This window comes from Festucalex cinctus, chromosome 4, assembly GCF_051991245.1.
Source record: "Festucalex cinctus isolate MCC-2025b chromosome 4, RoL_Fcin_1.0, whole genome shotgun sequence".
NCBI classification, from domain to species: Eukaryota; Metazoa; Chordata; class Actinopteri; order Syngnathiformes; family Syngnathidae; genus Festucalex; species Festucalex cinctus.
The window spans coordinates 27,017,587-27,034,939 of NC_135414.1; the positions used below are offsets into that span (position 1 = coordinate 27,017,587).

The 17,353-nt window shown below is 37.4% G+C and overlaps 1 protein-coding gene across 1 annotated transcript in view; it reads left to right on the top strand.

The window, feature by feature from the left end:
- Window positions 1–17,353, top strand: part of LOC144017967 (CUB and sushi domain-containing protein 1-like) — a 454,419-nt gene that overhangs the window by 328,253 nt on the left and 108,813 nt on the right. The window contains exons 22-26 of the mRNA XM_077519995.1: window positions 4,809–4,925; window positions 6,727–6,942; window positions 7,172–7,360; window positions 9,831–10,000; window positions 15,748–15,904. Coding sequence (XP_077376121.1) covers window positions 4,809–4,925; window positions 6,727–6,942; window positions 7,172–7,360; window positions 9,831–10,000; window positions 15,748–15,904 — 849 coding nt within the window. The remainder of the gene's footprint in view (window positions 1–4,808; window positions 4,926–6,726; window positions 6,943–7,171; window positions 7,361–9,830; window positions 10,001–15,747; window positions 15,905–17,353) is intronic.

The window sequence follows — 17,353 nt, forward strand, 5'->3', positions numbered from 1 at the left end:
AAGTTGAGCAAGTACCGTATTTTCCGCATTATAAGGCGCACCTTCAATGAATGACATTTTAAAACTTTTTCCATGTATAAGGTGCACCGCATTATAAGGCGCACCTTCAATTAATTACATATTTTAAAACTTTTTCCAGATATAAGGCACTACAGTAGAGGCTGGGGTTACGTTATGCATCCATTAGATGGTGCTGCGCTAAAGGGAATGTCAACAAAACAGTAATATAGGTCAGTCCAACTTTATTAATAGATTACAAAGCAGCTTTCTGACAACTCCATTCACTCCCAAAATGAATAAACAGCTGTTTTATTATTTTCTCTGAGGTAAAGTATTAGTATTAGCTAGCGATCCAAGATGGCGGGATCTTCTGCGCATGCGTGTCACCGATCGTGCAGGGTCACCGATAGCGTCTTGACAGCGAGACCCGTTGCGGCTCAATAGTGTTCCATATATAAGGCGCACTGGATTATAAGGCGCATGGTCAGCTTTTGAAAAAATTGAAGGCTCTTCGGTGCGCCTTATAGTCGTGAAAATACGGTACTTTTTTATTTATTTTTTTCTTAATCAAATAACCATCTAAAAAAAACACAGTTTGTGTTTACTTGGATTTTCTTTGTCTGATTTTATACATCGTTGCTTGGGGCAATTGCATAACATGACATGTGAATGTGAAAGGCCCCATGACTTTGTCTCCTAAATGTCAAGGTCACGTCACTCGTGCACTACACTGAATAAACAACACTGCTGAGTTTGCCTGCAAGGGTTTTGTCCTTAGGGTGGACCACCTTTTGTCTCAGGGTGTTGCTGGGTTTGAAGTGCATCGTTGTTTTATGTTCAGAGGAAAAACCTTCCGAGTTTATCCGTCAAAACAGCTACATAAGGGACCACCACATTCCACCTCCTGTTTATATCCCCAGGGTAGGCTGCATTTGCCCTTCTCGTCCTGGTGGGTTTAAGGCCCAGTTAGAATACCCACAGGTAGTTAGAGCTGCCTTGATGTGTGTCTGCTCCTTCTGTCTCCTCTGTGGTTGGGATTTTTTATTTTTTTTTCTGCTCTGTTGTCGAGGGTTCTGACAAACTACTCGCTCGTGGGTGATGGGAGTCAAAACAGTAGGCACCGGTCTGTTTGTTCTGTATACTTTAATATTAACGCTTCCATCTTCAAGAACCGTTTGACTCTTGGTTGACTACGAATATACAAAGACATATTTAGATGTTTGCCTTTTAGATTCAAGCCAAGGCAAAAAAACAAAAACAAAACATAAATACTGTAATAGTTCAGTCAGGACTAGTGTTGTTCCGATACCGTTTTTTAGCTCCTGATACCGATACCGATACCCAGCTTTGCAGTATCGGCCGATACCGATACCATACCGATACTTAAGGTTTTTATTTTCCTCAACATGAAAAAGCTGTCCTGCCATTGGTTCAGAGCATTCAAGGCCCAATAGGATATCTTAGATCGGCATGCAGTGAACATGTCACATACCAGTGAATGTCGTGCACCAGCAAGACGCAAGATGCTGCATCCAAAATCCTATATTAGAGTTGGAATTAATGGTATCGGCATGTTACTTGTGAGTAGTCACCGATACCGATACCGCTGTTTTCATGCAGTATCGGCACCTCTACCGATACCAGTATCGGTATCGGAACAACACTAGTCAGGACCACTTTACAATTGATATATTTATTTATTTATTTATTTATTTATTTATTTATTTATTTATTTATTTATTTTAACGATAGCGTTCATGCATGATGGAAGGGAATCACCTAAGCCAATTCTGTACTTAGAAGGAAAATAATTGAATGATCAGCTGATGTGGGCTGGCGCTGGATCAGCTGAGATTGCAAGTTTGTCAGCTTTGCGCCCTGCCTGAACCAACACATGCTCCATTAACTATAATAGAGACACCTCACTATATTATTATTGCATTTTATAGGTGTTTTTTTTTTTTTTTTTTTTTTCCTGAGTGCCTCTTCATTTGGCTAAGGCGCCGTGATACAACAGGATGTCACAACTCGGCACTGAACCATTGGTGAATAAATTGCAAAGCCCACTGAGAAATAGATTGGAAAGAAGGAAATGAAATCTGTCTCCCTGAGCTATACTCTAAGCAGTGCATGCAAATTACAATATAATCCCATTTGTAGATACCATACACTTTATTATGTGCACGTGCATAATTTAAGGGGATCCAATACGAGACAGTTTTGGGCAAGCTTCTTGTAAACTGGAGTAAGCTAAAATAGAAGCGCTTCGACAATACATTTAGGTTATTTGCCCACCAGATAAATGCAGTAAGTTAAGATACAATAAAATGACAAAAATAGCTCATCTACATCAAAGCTACTTCATTTGGGGGGGGACACACAGACACTTGTACAATTTTATTCTTTTGCTGCCAAAAAAAAAAAAAACATGTTACTAGCTAGTACTACGTTAGCTGTTGATGTTTGCTGATGGTTGACTGAGTTGTGATGGCTGTCTTAGCTGGCGATTGTTGTTAACTCATTTGCTCCCAATAACGTGTAAATAAGGTTGTTGTTGTTTTTTTTATGTTTTAAGTGTCCCAAAGACGTATTTGTACGTTTTAGTTTTTTTTTTTTTGCTTTTTTTTTTATGCTAGAGCAAACAGAAGGCTTTGATGCAGCCTCTCAACTGCAAAGAACGGTTGCAGAAATGGTAGTTATTATACAAACGGCCAGCAGGTGGCAGCAGAGCAAAGGAGATCAACCAAGGCCATCTAGAAAAAAAGCTAAATTACTTACAATTTTAAATAGATTTGTGAAAACTGATGAAACTTAGCTCTCTTCTAATGCTAATTGCTGCAAAACGGAAACAGAAGTACTTTTTTTTTTTCCTGATGAAAAAAAAGAGACTTTAATCTTTCTTTTGGTAGGTTCCATGCTTTTATAGCAATTGAACACAATATTCTGTGGGCCTTGCAAAATCAGTCAAAATTCAGTCAAACAGCCGGGAGCGAACGAGACTGCTTCTGTGAAAATGGCTGGGAGTGAATGAGTTAACTTCGGGACCTGAATAGGTTAGGGTGACCCAAATGTCCTCTTTTGTCCGGACATGTCTACTTTTTTTTACATTCTGTCCGGGTGGAGAGGATTCCAATTTATGAAAATGCCTGATTTACATCGTTTTTCATGGGACAAATTAGCATGTGTTGAATATGACTGATGCTTTCCGCAACAAATGGGAGTGCACCGCGTTGTTGACTCTGAGACCGTGGAATGCTTCCAGGTCGATCACAAGGGGTGAAGGGAGGAAAAACGGCGGATTTTGTGTGTGCATGGTATTACTGTTGCATAGTAAAAGATGTGTTAATAAGAAAATAAGGAGATCCGCTTTTTATGTACCTCACTCTCTGGGTGTTTGAATACGGTGCTGAGCTGTTTTGGCGGCCCAAAGTTTTAGCTCACTGGTAGCACTCTAGGCTCCTGAACCAGAGATCGATTCCCCCCCACCTCATTTAAAAAAAAAAAAAAAAAAAAAAAAACAGCTGCTGGAAAAGTAGGTCTTGGGACAAAAATTAAAAAAAAAAGGCTGGACTTAGAATGTTATTATTCATTTGACAAAAAGAGTGCCCTCTTTTTTGGGAAATTAAAATATGGTCACCCTAGAATGAGTGTCCTCAAAGATCCTGTTAAGCGAATACCGAGATTTATTTCTAGCTCCGTGTTTGCAATCTGACAAGAGCTGTATGAAGCATTCTGCCTTTGCGGGATTGTATCGCTCGATTTAGAAAGCTGCTACGTTAGCATCTTGACGTTGTACGTGTTTTTAATATTTTGGATATCCTATTTAACTGTGCACAAATGGTTTGTGGAAATTATGGCCAGTAAACATACAACCTAATAGGCACATTTACCCGCAAAGGAAAAGCCATCAAAGCGTAATATCTGAATATTATCTTTGAATATGAAAATAAGACTTGGAATAAGGACGGAATGACATACTATTTGTTTCTGTTGTTTGTTTCCGGAGAAAAAAAACAAGTATATCGTTATGTGTCTGCCACTCTGTTGTTATTATTTCTCCTCACACACATGCATTAACAATCCATCTCCTTCCTCTTTCACCGGTATCATTTTCTATCCCTTAAGTATGCGCTTTCACACAGCAGATAACGTCTGCACGCAAATGTTTCTTTCAACAAGGGTCATTTAGTCAGACGATGTCCCAGCTTAAGCTAAATTCTGACACGAGAGTGATGAACATGATGGTACTTTATCACAGCTGGTTGGGAAAAGAATGAAAAGAGATCTGCAACTGCAACTCAACTATTTTGAAATATGACAAGGGTGAAGATAGCAGCAAAACAGTGGATAAATAAAAGGATTCGGAGGGGAAACAGCCGCTCTTTACACATGGACGAGATAATAGCTTCAAAGTGTCAAACTTTTTTTTTTAAATCAGCAGTACTTATTTTTACCAAGCTTTATGTGCGACTATGAAAAGAACTTATAAAGAACACAATGTGATGTCGAATGGGTGTTGGATTTAAAAATATCCATTGCCGTCATTTGCACGTCCAGTCCTCTTCGCTGCCTACGTTTTTACATCTTTGCGTGGTCATGACAACATCACATTTCAGTTCACAAAAGGTTCAGCAATAATACGTTTTGCACATGTGACAAATCGAATATATCTTGATGGTGGTCCAGTAAGTTGACATTTTCTTGTGGGGAATCTGTCATTAAATTCTGACCAGACAGCAATTTTAATATACTGATACTTATTTACTGTAATGTTCCAGGCTTTAAACGTAATTTCCGTTCTTCCATAGCTCTGTGTGGAGGCTACGTGTTTGGGAAAATGGGCACGATTCTTTCGCCGGGATTTCCTGACTTCTACCCCAATTCTCTGAACTGCACCTGGACCATAGAGGTGTCTCATGGTAAAGGTAAGAGTTCAAAAGAATACATTGTAATTTGTTCCTCCTCTTCCTGACTAAATTTCCTTTACACACTTACACTATTGCTGCTAAAAACATGTTGATAGCTATGTTAGCTAACATAGTGAGCTGAGTTGGAACTAGGCTTAAAATATATTCTCTGGCGGCCAAGGCAGTCAGGAAGCAGATGAGAAATATAGTCCACCATAATAAGACAGGATTGTCTTTGAAAGTTGATAGCAAAAGAGAAGGTGCAACTTAGTTAAAAATGTGAACTTGAAAAATGGTTACGGTACATTGAAATAAAAAAGCCCACTTTAATTCTAAATTAGGATAATCTGGAAAATATTTATGGTCACTCCCTGATGTTCTTGATGCTATATTGGTTATATTGTTTAGTATTTTTTTGTTTTTTTTCTTCTTGTTTTTTTTTTAGCAGTTGTTGTTGTTGTTTTATTTTTTAGATGGGACTTGTTTGTTTTTCTAGAGAGATGAATGACGATATGCATATTCTTGAATGTGTGAATTGTACCTATCTGTTAAAGTCTGAAAAGTTATAAATAAAGAATAAAAAAAAAAAAAAAAAAAATGTGAACTTGATTTGACAGAATCTGTGACCCCAAAGATGATTCGTTTCAGCCTTTGTAATGGCATTAAGCATTATACGGGGAACTCGATGCCTCACTTGATGCATCAGTTAGTCAGTCTTTGAGCATTCAATCTCATGCAGACACACAAGCTTAATAAAAGCCGCAAAAATTCTATTGAAACCTAGTTTACGCTTTTAATCTACTTATTATTATAAGTATTCTTCTCTTTTGTTGTTTCTGTTGAACTCTGAAACACGTCATGAGCATAGATCTCAAAATTCACAATAGTAATCCCGATTCTTTATGCACTCATGCAGTTTTATTAAGATCGTGGCAGTTAAAATATGTATTTTCTGTGCATAATTGAAATATAACCAACATGGGTTGAGTTCATGTACTTTGTTCTTTTGATGACTTTATGCTCCAGACTTTAATAGGATTCCCAAGTCCTTGACTAAAATATGCTAGAAACGGAAACAGCTCACATTATTAAACAGTCTTATACGATTACATAATTTATCTGATATTGAGATTTCTATTTTTAAATTGGTGCTGGTATTCGTGATAGAGTATTTGATGTTCAAAAATATGATTTATACTGTTGTCATCAGAGTTCCCAATTGGATTACAGATCGCATGCATTGCACGAGAATTAGTACAAAACATTTTGCAGAAAACAATATAATTGACATGCTTTATATTATGAAATGTTGTGAAAATAATATACCCTAAACCTATTATTATAACCCTAACTGTTCTCAAACTAGGGTCTGCTGCACATGAACTCTTTGACCGCCAAAAACGTTTAATAATGATTAGTAAAATCAGGACGTATGCTGCCATAAACGTTAAATGACGTCAACTAAGTTTTTTTTATTTTTCACTTTTACCTCAGTGCAACGTCTAAGTGCAGTATTGCCTGGTCAATGCGTTGTGGAATCAAAAACTAACTAACTATGGCCAGCAGATGGAAGCATTGTAACTCTTTTCGTGAATGATCGAAGCCTTGCTCATCTCATAGCAAAGTTTTTTGATAATGTGTGGCAGTAAAAGAGTTAAAACATAGCTCTTAACTTCTCTCTTGTATAGTATATGTACATAGTTTTATTTAAAATAGGTGAATTGAATGTATTTTTGATGTTAGCTTCTCCGCAATGTGTGCAATTAGCTTCCACTAAAATCGATTTTGTGACCTCCACGCAACCATTTTTCTTCAACAGGAGTTCACCTGGTCTTCCATACTTTCCATTTGGAGGAGAACCACGACTACCTGTCCATCACAGAGAACGAAAATTTTCTGGTCCCGGTGGCCCGACTGACTGGCTCCGTGCTGCCCCCTAGTGTCAAAGCGGGGCTTTTTGGGAATTTTAGCGCTCAGCTACGGTTCATATCAGATTTCTCCATGAGTTACGAGGGATTTAATATCACATTCTCAGGTAGGAGAACACCATTTTCACATTTTTGATTGCATACATTTATGTGTAAGATATATACCGCCTCTCGCCCAAAACTCAGCTGGGATTTGTGAGGTTGAGCTGTACGGATGGATTAATCGGGACATGCACGTTGAGTGTGATGCAGAACAGAGGACTATCCCGAAGGTTATGTGTATTTTCCATGCAAGTGTTTCTCTAATTGTTTGCCTGATGTCTTCCAAATCTGTAGAATACGACTTAGAGCCTTGTGAGGACCCGGGCGTTCCGGCTTTCAGCAGACGTACAGGTTTCCGATTTCAAGTTGGGGACTCGCTTGCCTTCTCTTGTTTCCACGGTTACCGACTCGAGGGAGACAGCAAGATCACCTGTCTCGGTGGAGGCAGGCGAGTGTGGAGTAACTCGCTGCCCAGATGTATAGGTGAGACAAAAGACACACCAAATTATGGCAAATCAAGACAGATTGTATTATTTCAAAGTTTTCCAGAAGAACATTCGTTTTCAGTTATTCCTTCGTGGTGACAAAATTCAGAAGCATCTTTTTTAAATGTCAATTTAAGAGAAGTTCATCCTCAGGGTGATTGGTAGCTTCCAAATATATTTTCGTCCTTGTGTGACTTGAGTTTTTTTTTTTTTTTTTTTCTTGACTCGGCTGTTTGTGTAGTTGTAGCATTTTACAGGTGACCAAATGGGAATTTAGCAATCTCCTGGTTGGCCGTTGAAAGGTTATTGCGACCATAGGAAAGGTCCTAATCTATGAAGAGTTTTTGTTGGACTCTGTCTGAAATCAAACTTATCTGCTTAGTTTAATACACTGACCTCCAAACATAATGGGACAGTGAAGTCACATCCTTGAATTTTGCTGGTGACCGAACTTATTTGGTTTGACGTCCAAAGTTGACTAACACAATTTTTTCTTGAGCAAATGTATTGGAATGTGTATATTTTCTTACTTAGGTCTGTCGTATAACATCAGTCATTCAATAAATACTTGTGCATGTTTACACTCAGTTTAAGGATATGGGTGTGCATGTGTTTTCAATTAGGGCATTCATCAGGGCATAGTATTAGGTCCTCAACATTGAGGTACCACTTGACCCTCCAACCCCAACAGCAACCTGCAGTGAAAGCCTGGGGAAAAAAAATAAAAAAGAACGCCAATGATTGGTAAAGGCAGCAGGTTACAAGCATCAAGGGGAAGTCAACCCAAACATTTTCTTGTCAATTTGTTCTGTGCAGCCCCACTAGTCTAAACACAACATTCAGATCAATATTGCATTCGTGTGATATGAATAAAGCAGAAAAATCTTCCTGTTTTTTTTTATTTTATCCATTTTATAGCCATCTTACCTTGTACAGCCACTTGCTGTCGACTGAAAATGACATCGTAGTTTCTCGGGCCAATCACAGCTCAGCTCGCAAACATCACATGACCAAACTCAGAACACAGGTGAGTCGTGATTGGGCGTTCCGTGACCCGTAGCAACTGTGATGTCATTTTCAGTCGACAGTAAGTGACAAAATGGCCGCCCCCTGAGATGGATAAAAACAGCTGGATTTTGCTGCTTAATTCATATTCCACAAACGCAAAGATTTAGACTAGTGGGAGCGCATAGAACATATTGTCAACAAAATTGTTGGCTTTAACGGCATTATTTTAATGAAATTATTTTTTAATTGAAGTTTTCAGTACTAGGGATTAGGGAATAAAACCTGATTTTTTTTATTTTTTTTTTTTTATCTTTTGTCTCATAATTATGAGCCGACTTAATTTGATGTCAAACCCAAATGTTTTCACTTGACAACAAACAAAGAGGAATTGACCTCACTGCTCTAATATTATTTGGAAGGCGCCCAGAGGACTTGACTGGGTGCAACCACTTTGTAAATGTCCCTCATTCTCGCTTTCCTGCCTTGCAACAGGCTCTCCATGGGGAGATCATTAGAGCGTTATGAAACGCAAGTCACTCCTGTTTTCCCTATTCTAATTTATCCATGCATATTTTAAAAAAAGCCTCTTGTTTACCTTATGTTTCCACCTCAATCTTTCCGTCTGTCATTCATCCCTCCATGTGCTTTTTTTATGCAATTTACCCATTAATGGTAACACTATTGGATTTATAATACTCTCTCTGTGGGTGTCAATTATATCAATAGGAACATGACATATTTTTCTCTCCAATATGTAAAATAGGCTACGTGGATGGATTGATGTCACGATGTTCACAAGTGCCATTCTTTCTGTTCAAAAGGTCTTCTTAAAGTTTGAAGAAGTTCTTTGCTGCTTTTATAAAAACCTATTTGCACTCTATGCAAAGATAAATCATGCACCTGTTAAGTAAATCGATGATCCCAACAGTCCCCGGACTCAACATTAGGAACACGTGCAGGATGAGTTCCAATCTGCCTTCACAAAGACTCACTTCTGTCAGAGATGTGATGAGTCTAAATATAATTTGTTTGTTATTGAGGTTGTATATATTCTAATCTAGTTGAATAAACCAACCAAAAATATACCTACAGTATCATTCTGTACTTACATGTCAATTAAATACTGTGTAATGAGGCCATGTAGTATTGGAGAGATGATTTTGTGCCATCTTGACTTTTAATTTCACTTTGCTTTTTTATAAAACATTTTTAAATATATTCAACATTCATTACATTATTGTGGTTGGTTGATTCTCATCGCTGTTGTCATGTAGGCTATGTTCATGTTATCGTGAAGCTGTTTTTTTTTTCCTTTCAGCCCTTTTCGTGGTCTTTCACACGACACACAGAAAGCCAAACCGGATCTGTGACTGCTCAGAGATAATACGCTGAAATTGCGCTCATTTTGATCCATGCCGTGTCTGTCTGCTCCTCCGCGCCTTTTTATTCTGTCGCTATAGCTGAGTGTGGAGCCACCTCCCTGGGACCAGAAGGTGTTCTTGTCTCCCCGAACTTCCCTTCCAACTATGACAACAATCACGAGTGCATCTACCGCATCACCACTGAGAAGGGAAAAGGAATCAGGCTGAAAGCTGAGAGCTTCTCTCTGCAAGATGGAGACTATCTCAGGGTATTTGTGCAAATAAACACACACCCACGATTGATGTATTCCAAATGACTTTGAATGTAGATTCTGAAAACGCAATTATTGTACACATTTGACTTATCTAAGAACAACGATGAACAACAATATGTGTTATAGTAAACATAAGATATAGGGGCCAAGTTTCATGCCAGCAGGTCTAGCGCAAAGTACATTTTAACTCATTCACTCCCAGCCATTTTCACAGAAGCAATCCCGTTCGCTCCCGGCTGTTTTATTGGATTTTGACTAATTTTGCAAGGCACACAGAATATTGTGTTCTATTGCTATAAAAGTATGGAACCTATCAAAAGAAAGATTAAAGTCTCTTCTTTCATCAGGAAAAAAAGTATGTTTCTATCTGTTTCCGTTTTGCAGCAATTAGCATTAGAAGAGAGCAAAGTTTCATCAGTTTTCACAAATCTATTTAAAATTGTAAGTAATTGAGCTTTTTTTTTCTTCATGGCCCTGGTTGATCTCCTTTGCTCTGCTGCCACCTGCTGGCCGTTTGTGTAATAACTACCATGTCTTCAACCGTTCTTTGCAGTTGAGAGGCTGCATCAAAGCCTTCTGTATGCTCTAGCATAAAAAACAACAACAACAACAACAACACGTATAAATACGTCTTTGGGACACTTAGAACATTAAAAAAAACACGTATTTACATGTTATTGGGAGCAAATGAGTTAACTGTGCACGTGGGATTTGTTTTTATTTTGGTATTTTCCTAGACTTTGCACAGGTAGGATTGGGCATAAAGGGGTGTCGTTGTGCGCCGTTGTGGGATGGAATGCAGATGACTCCTGGGCAAACGAAGCGGCTCTCCTCATTATCTTTAAAATCATGGTCAACAACATTGCGGAAACAGAAATTGATGCGCTGGGGTCCGTGCATGAGATTGGCACGAGCAAAATGCATTTACAATATACAGGTAAACAGCAAGATCTTTGCTTGTCGGCCGCGCATGTGACATGGGCAATTTGGGGTGGCGTGGAGCCGTAGTAGAGTGGTCGTCTCGCAACCCAGAAGTTGTGGGTTCGATCCCATGCCATTGTGACCACGTCAAGGTATCATTATATCAATATACTTCACCCCCAGTTGCTCCCGATGCTGCGTCATGAGGAGTCAAATATAAAGCGCTTTGAGGGCTATGTAAGGTGGATAAAACACTATATAATTGAAGTACCATTGGAGACCACCTTGCACCTCTAATCAGGCATTCATATATGAAAATGAAGATTGCCAATTTTTACGCCGAGTGCATGTCTCTGAAAATAGGGCCCATACTGTTCAATTTGTGGTGTAGAAGTATATACATTAAAAATGACAGCCAAGTCTAAGTGAATTTTTATCGGCAAATATAGGCATATATTCTAATTTGGGATTATTCAATTTATCAAAAATAAAGTGATTTTTGTTGCATCTTTCCTATTGAAAATGAATGATTAGATAGTGTGTAAATGTTTTTTTTTTTTTTTTTTTTTTTTGGGTTACAGTTTTTGTATTGGATTAAGTTCAATTGTGCCAATGGTCAGAATGTTGTAGTCACACCGTAAACACATTATGTAGTATTTTCCATGAACCTAATGACTAACAAGCACTGACTAACATACTTTCTTAATAAAGTAACACAAAATATCAGAATATTTAAATTTTAAAGTGTAAAATATGGTTGATTACAATAGTCCACTAGAATAATTGTTTTTCCAGTTAATAGCTCGGTGTAATCCCCGAGGTTCGCCCTCTTGCTGGACATGTTAACATGCTTGTACAAAAGCCCAAGCACCCCTACAGGGGTGTATTAACCATGTTTGTATTATTGCTGATTGTGCTCCTGCTCCAATAGTCACAAAAGCTGAATGAACGCATGAGAAACAACGGCACTAAAGGATTGATTCTTTCTCTGTTGAACCTCAGCACATTATCTCCAGTTAATGCAGAGCTGAGGGTTAGCTCAGCATCGCGTTATCCCTGTGCCCCAGCTAGAATCCTACCACTGCCACATAACCCAGAACCATTTATTTTTTTTCAGTTTCTATTCACTCAACTCATATATCTGGTCAATTAGGAAATGCCATCCGCCATTTAGCCAAAAGTGCAGCACTCAGTGAAACGAGTATGCACATTTTATTCCAGCCTAATACCATTCCTACTATTACCACCATTTCTTCTTCTCTGGAAATGTCAAAACATCTCAAGGTGTATTATTCATGTCATCTATAACCATCATTAGTGAAGAGTAAGAGCAGTGATATAAGTTATTTTAACTCTTTGACCGCCAAAACCGTTTAATGACGTATGCTAAAATTGTAGCGAATGCCGTCGTAAAGGTTAATTAATGTTTACTAAGTTTTTTTTGTTTGTTTTTTTTAAATCAATTGGCAGTGGAGCGCTGCCTGGTCAATGGGTTGTGGAATCCCAAAACACCCACTAACTATGGCCAGCAGATGGCACCATTGTATCTCTTTTCAATCTGAGGAAATCGAACGTTGTCAACGATGACGTGAATGATCAAAGTCTTTGTCACGTTAAATCTATTAAATTCACAGTGTCACTAAACAAAAAAAAATATTAGTGTCAAAGTCAATGTTGTGCAAAAAGTGTATCTTCACAAAAAGCATGTTTTTTTGTTGTTGTTGTTTTTTTTCGCTTATGTCACTCAAATGACCTATTTTCATATGGTGATTACTAAAGAACGGAATAAGGTAGAAACGTACTTTTTATAGCTATGTAGTCGTACCGCACAATATTTATTTTGCCTTGAAAGATGAGTGGAAATGCTAAAAATCAGCTGGCACTGTGTCGGGGTTGTTTCTTGGAACGTTTGGCAGTCAAAGCGTTAAAAGCCACGACACTTTCTGACTAACATCATCTAAAACTACTTCTATTCACAACTTAGCAGTATTAGGCCTGAGGCCATGTGGTTAGTGTATTATCACTATTAGTCCCCGAGCATAGACTGAGCCCGTCTTTGGTTAGATTTTATTAGCAGGGTTCTGCCCGACTTTTAAAGAGGCTTATCGTGACTGTAAAATAAGATGGAAACGTTCCCAGTGGGATAAGCATGACAAAAGCAGAAATCTTGTTATAGGGAGGTGACACCAGGATGGCAAACAGTCATAAACATGATATAAGTAGCGCTGATGAATGCCAAAAAGCCTCAGATGCTAATATTATTTTCTATACTGCTTTGAAAATGCGCAGAAAAATAATAACATTCTATTGAAGGCAGCTGTTTGAGCTGCCGTGTGCCTAAATGAGGTTTGAGTAGTAATACGATTCTGCTGTTTGCACTTTAATTAAATCAATCACTCCCGTGTCAAAATAAAAAGCATAACTGAATAAAGAGAATGGCCAGAGGTGATGGAACTTATTAAAAATAGAAAAATATTGTATTTCATTATAGAACGAGCAAATACAGAACACTGACAGCTGTGTTGCTTAATAATTGTATTTAACTTTTTTTTTTTTTTGTCTGTACACATTGACAAATCTTATTTGCAGTCATTTTCCAACATCTAATATTGCACCAATTCAATATATATATTTCCTCTAGGGCTGTCACTAACTAATCAATCATCCTATTTATCTGCTAAAAATGAAGCCAACTAGAAATGGAGCTGCAACAGGTCAATATTGATGTTATGCACGTTAATTTAAAAGAAGTATTGGTAATAATCCATCATGCGCACTGTTACACTCAGTTACATCTGAGTCAATTTCAGGTTTTAAGTCAACTCAAATCAGATTTCAATATAATAAATGATAATACGGAATATCTCAATTTATGATTCCAATTAACTCAGTCTTGGCCATGAGCTTTGGACAATGACTAAAAGAAAAAAAAAAAAAAAAAAAAAGAGTCCAGTGGGTAAATACAAAAGGTTCAGCTTCAAGGTTGCTTGGTTTTAGAAATATCATAACGTGATGAAACATCCATAAGAAGTGCATGCTTGAAGTGAATAATTCCATTTTTGTGATTGTTTCTACAATCTTCAAGCCAGAAGTGAACAGAATATCACGCTAACTTTTTTTTTTTTTTTTTCCCAAGACATAATTAAGTGTTTGACAAAATTTGCTCCCAATACCACAACCCCGAAGTCAAACGGGAAGATTAAGACAGAAAGCAAGTGGTGGAATTTGTGTATGAGAAAAGGGTCCATCAGACAGAGGGACCGGGGTGGCAGATGGTGACATGATGATTTATGAGCTGCGGGGCTTTTCATTAACCATAGTGAGTTTTACACAAGCGCCGAGCATGAGAGAGAGAAGGAAAATTAGGAGCAAGTGACAGGAAATGGGATGGTGTTGGAAGTGAGGAACAAGGAAAAACCGGTTGAGCATGTTTTTCGAGATTTATTATTTTCTATCCAGTGTATGAAATATCTTTGTTTCCACACACTTTGTAAACTCACCTCATGTCATAACAATGTGCGGTCTTACGCCAAAGCAGGTTATATTACAATCATTCACTCTCAGTTTCACACCTCAGGACAATTTAGACGGCTCAATTTAACCAAGTTGAAGCACTGACCAAGCGTTCATTGGGAATGCTATTATATTTTCTTAATTTTGTGCTTTTTGTTTTTCCTATGTACTTCTTTAATTAAATAAAAAATACATATAGATCAGTGGTGTCCAAACTACGGCCCGGGGGCCATTTGCGGCCCGCCGTCCATTTTTTTTAGTGGCCAGCGACATATGCTAAAAATGGCATTTGACTCAGTTCAATGAAAATAAAAACAAAAATGTTTGGAGATGGTCAAAGTAAGAAGGGAAGGTGTCGAAAAACACAGGTGCTATTAAAGTTTATTTTAGTTAAATAAAACTAACGAAAAAACTAAAATTCAAAACACAATTTCGTTAACGAAATAAAACAAAAACGAAGATACTTTTTAAGAAAAGAAAACTAACTGAAATTACATTTTAGGTTTACAAAACTAACTTAAATAAAACTATAAATATAGCAAATATGTCCTCCTGTCTTTGGTAATTAATTTAATGTATGAGCCTTTGGGGATGATTTTAAATTTTTAGTAGATTTATTTTGATATAAACCAGAATAATAACGTTGCACCCATGGTGTTTCTTAAATGTTGCGCACGAGTAATTCACATTAAAAAAAATAAAAATAATAAATAAATAAAAACTATAACTAATACTGAAAATAACTAAGCTAAAACTAAGCATTTATTAAAGATAAAACTAATAAAAAACTAACAGAACCACCCTGAAAAATAATTAAAACTAACTAAATTTAAAAAACAAAACTCAAAACAAAATAAAAACTAAAAGGAAAAATTCCAAAACTATAATAACCCGACTGCCATATTACAAATAAATTGGTTTATATACTGTAGCATTTTCCTAAATATGCAAAACCACAAATAAATTATTTGTACAATTTTTAGGACTAAATACAATTTCTCTTCATAACATTATGTGGCCCTTACGTCCTTCTGATTTTCTGTATTTGGCCCTCACATGAAAAAGTTTGGACACCCCTGATATAGATGATTAAACAGTCCCATCTGTGATCATTTGAAGGCAATATAATGTTCCTGTTGCTGGTTGCATATGTTAACTTAATTAAATTTGGATAAATTTCAAACTCTGAAACAATTTGGATCTCTACTTGAATTTAATCATACCGATGTTTAAAATACTCTATGTTGATATCTCAAGTCAAGGTTATCAGTTGTATCCCTCTAACTATCATGTATAATGATTGACAGGTGTATGATGGTGAGAACAGTTCATCTCGTCTCCTTGGGAACTTCACCCGGGAGGTTATGATGGGCCATATTATCAATAGTACCTCCAATCACCTGTGGCTGGAGTTCAACAGTAACGCCTCTGGAACAACTCAGGGCTTTCACCTCACATACACAAGTGAGTTAAGTCACTTTGATCTATGCACACATGTGCTGTATGTTCTGTATGTACTGTTTATATATACTAGGGATGTCACGATAATATGATGATATTGTGATATTAAAACTGCCACAATGTCGTCGTCGTCATGTTCACAATCTTTAAAAGGAACACATCTGTTAAAAAAGTCAGGTTGATTTCCATTTATGGAGTTCTAGCACCCTCCAGTGGCTAGTTTATTAGTGCCATTTAATTTTCATTAGTGATGTTTTGGCCTTCTATGTTTCAAATCTATGCTAAATGTATGATGATGAAGGGGAACCTAATTTGCTTGTGAAGCGATCAATGTGTGCTTGCAGTAGCAAGTAAGTGCCTCAATATTATTAGATATTGTAGGAGGTTTATATGCATTGCTGTTATGTACTTTTTTTTTAAGTATGAGCGCTCTTTTTTTTTCTTTTTTTCTTTTTTTACAATATTGTGATCTTTTTTAAATATCGCCAACACCCCCACAATATCGTGATAAGTATCGTATCGTGACCTTCATATCGTGATAATATCGTATTGTGATGTTTGGATATCGTTACATCCCTAATATGTACAGTATACACATGCACACAGTTGCAAGAAAAGTGTGCAAGTCAGTTTTGGGTTACCTGGATTCAGTCCTTGCATAAATTGGTCATTAAAAAAAAAACAGACTGGAGTTTTACATTTTCAAGAAACATTGCCTGGGGAAATATTGCCATGCCTTGCATAAAACAGCTCTCAGAATACCTACAATTAAGAATTAATAATGTGCATGAACATTGAAAGGGTCACAAAAATATCTCTAAAAGCCTTTTATGTTCATCAGTCCATTGTGAGACAGATTGTCTGTCTATAAATGGAGGAAGTTTAACGCTGTGGGTTACTCTCCCATGGAGTGGCCGACGGTAAAAATGGCTGCAAGAGCACAATGGAGGATGCTCAATGGCGTGAAGAAAAATCCTAGTGTCATCCAAAGACTCGACTTCGCTAAAACGGACTTCTCTGGCACATTCCAACATCTCTGTTGACAAATCCACAATAAGTAAAATATTAAACAAGAATGGAAGTCATTACAACAAAAGTCACTACTGTCACAAAAAAAAACATTGCGACAGGTTTGACCTTTTCAAAAAAAAAAAGTGTTTGGATGTTCACAGCGCTACTGCCAAAGTATTATGAAGACAGATGAACCAAAGTTGTGTTGTTTGGAAGGCAAACAAAAGCTTTATGTGGAGGGGGAAAAAAAGCAAGCACCATCCAACTTTATACCAAATGTGAAGTATGGCAGAGGGGGGCATCAATTATTTGGGACTGAAGTGTTGCCCCAGGAGCTGGACTCATTACTATCAGTGATGGAAAACTAAATATCCAAGTTTATCAAGTTTTGCAGGAATATTTAAAAGCATCTGTCTGAATCGGTAATGCAACTAGACAACC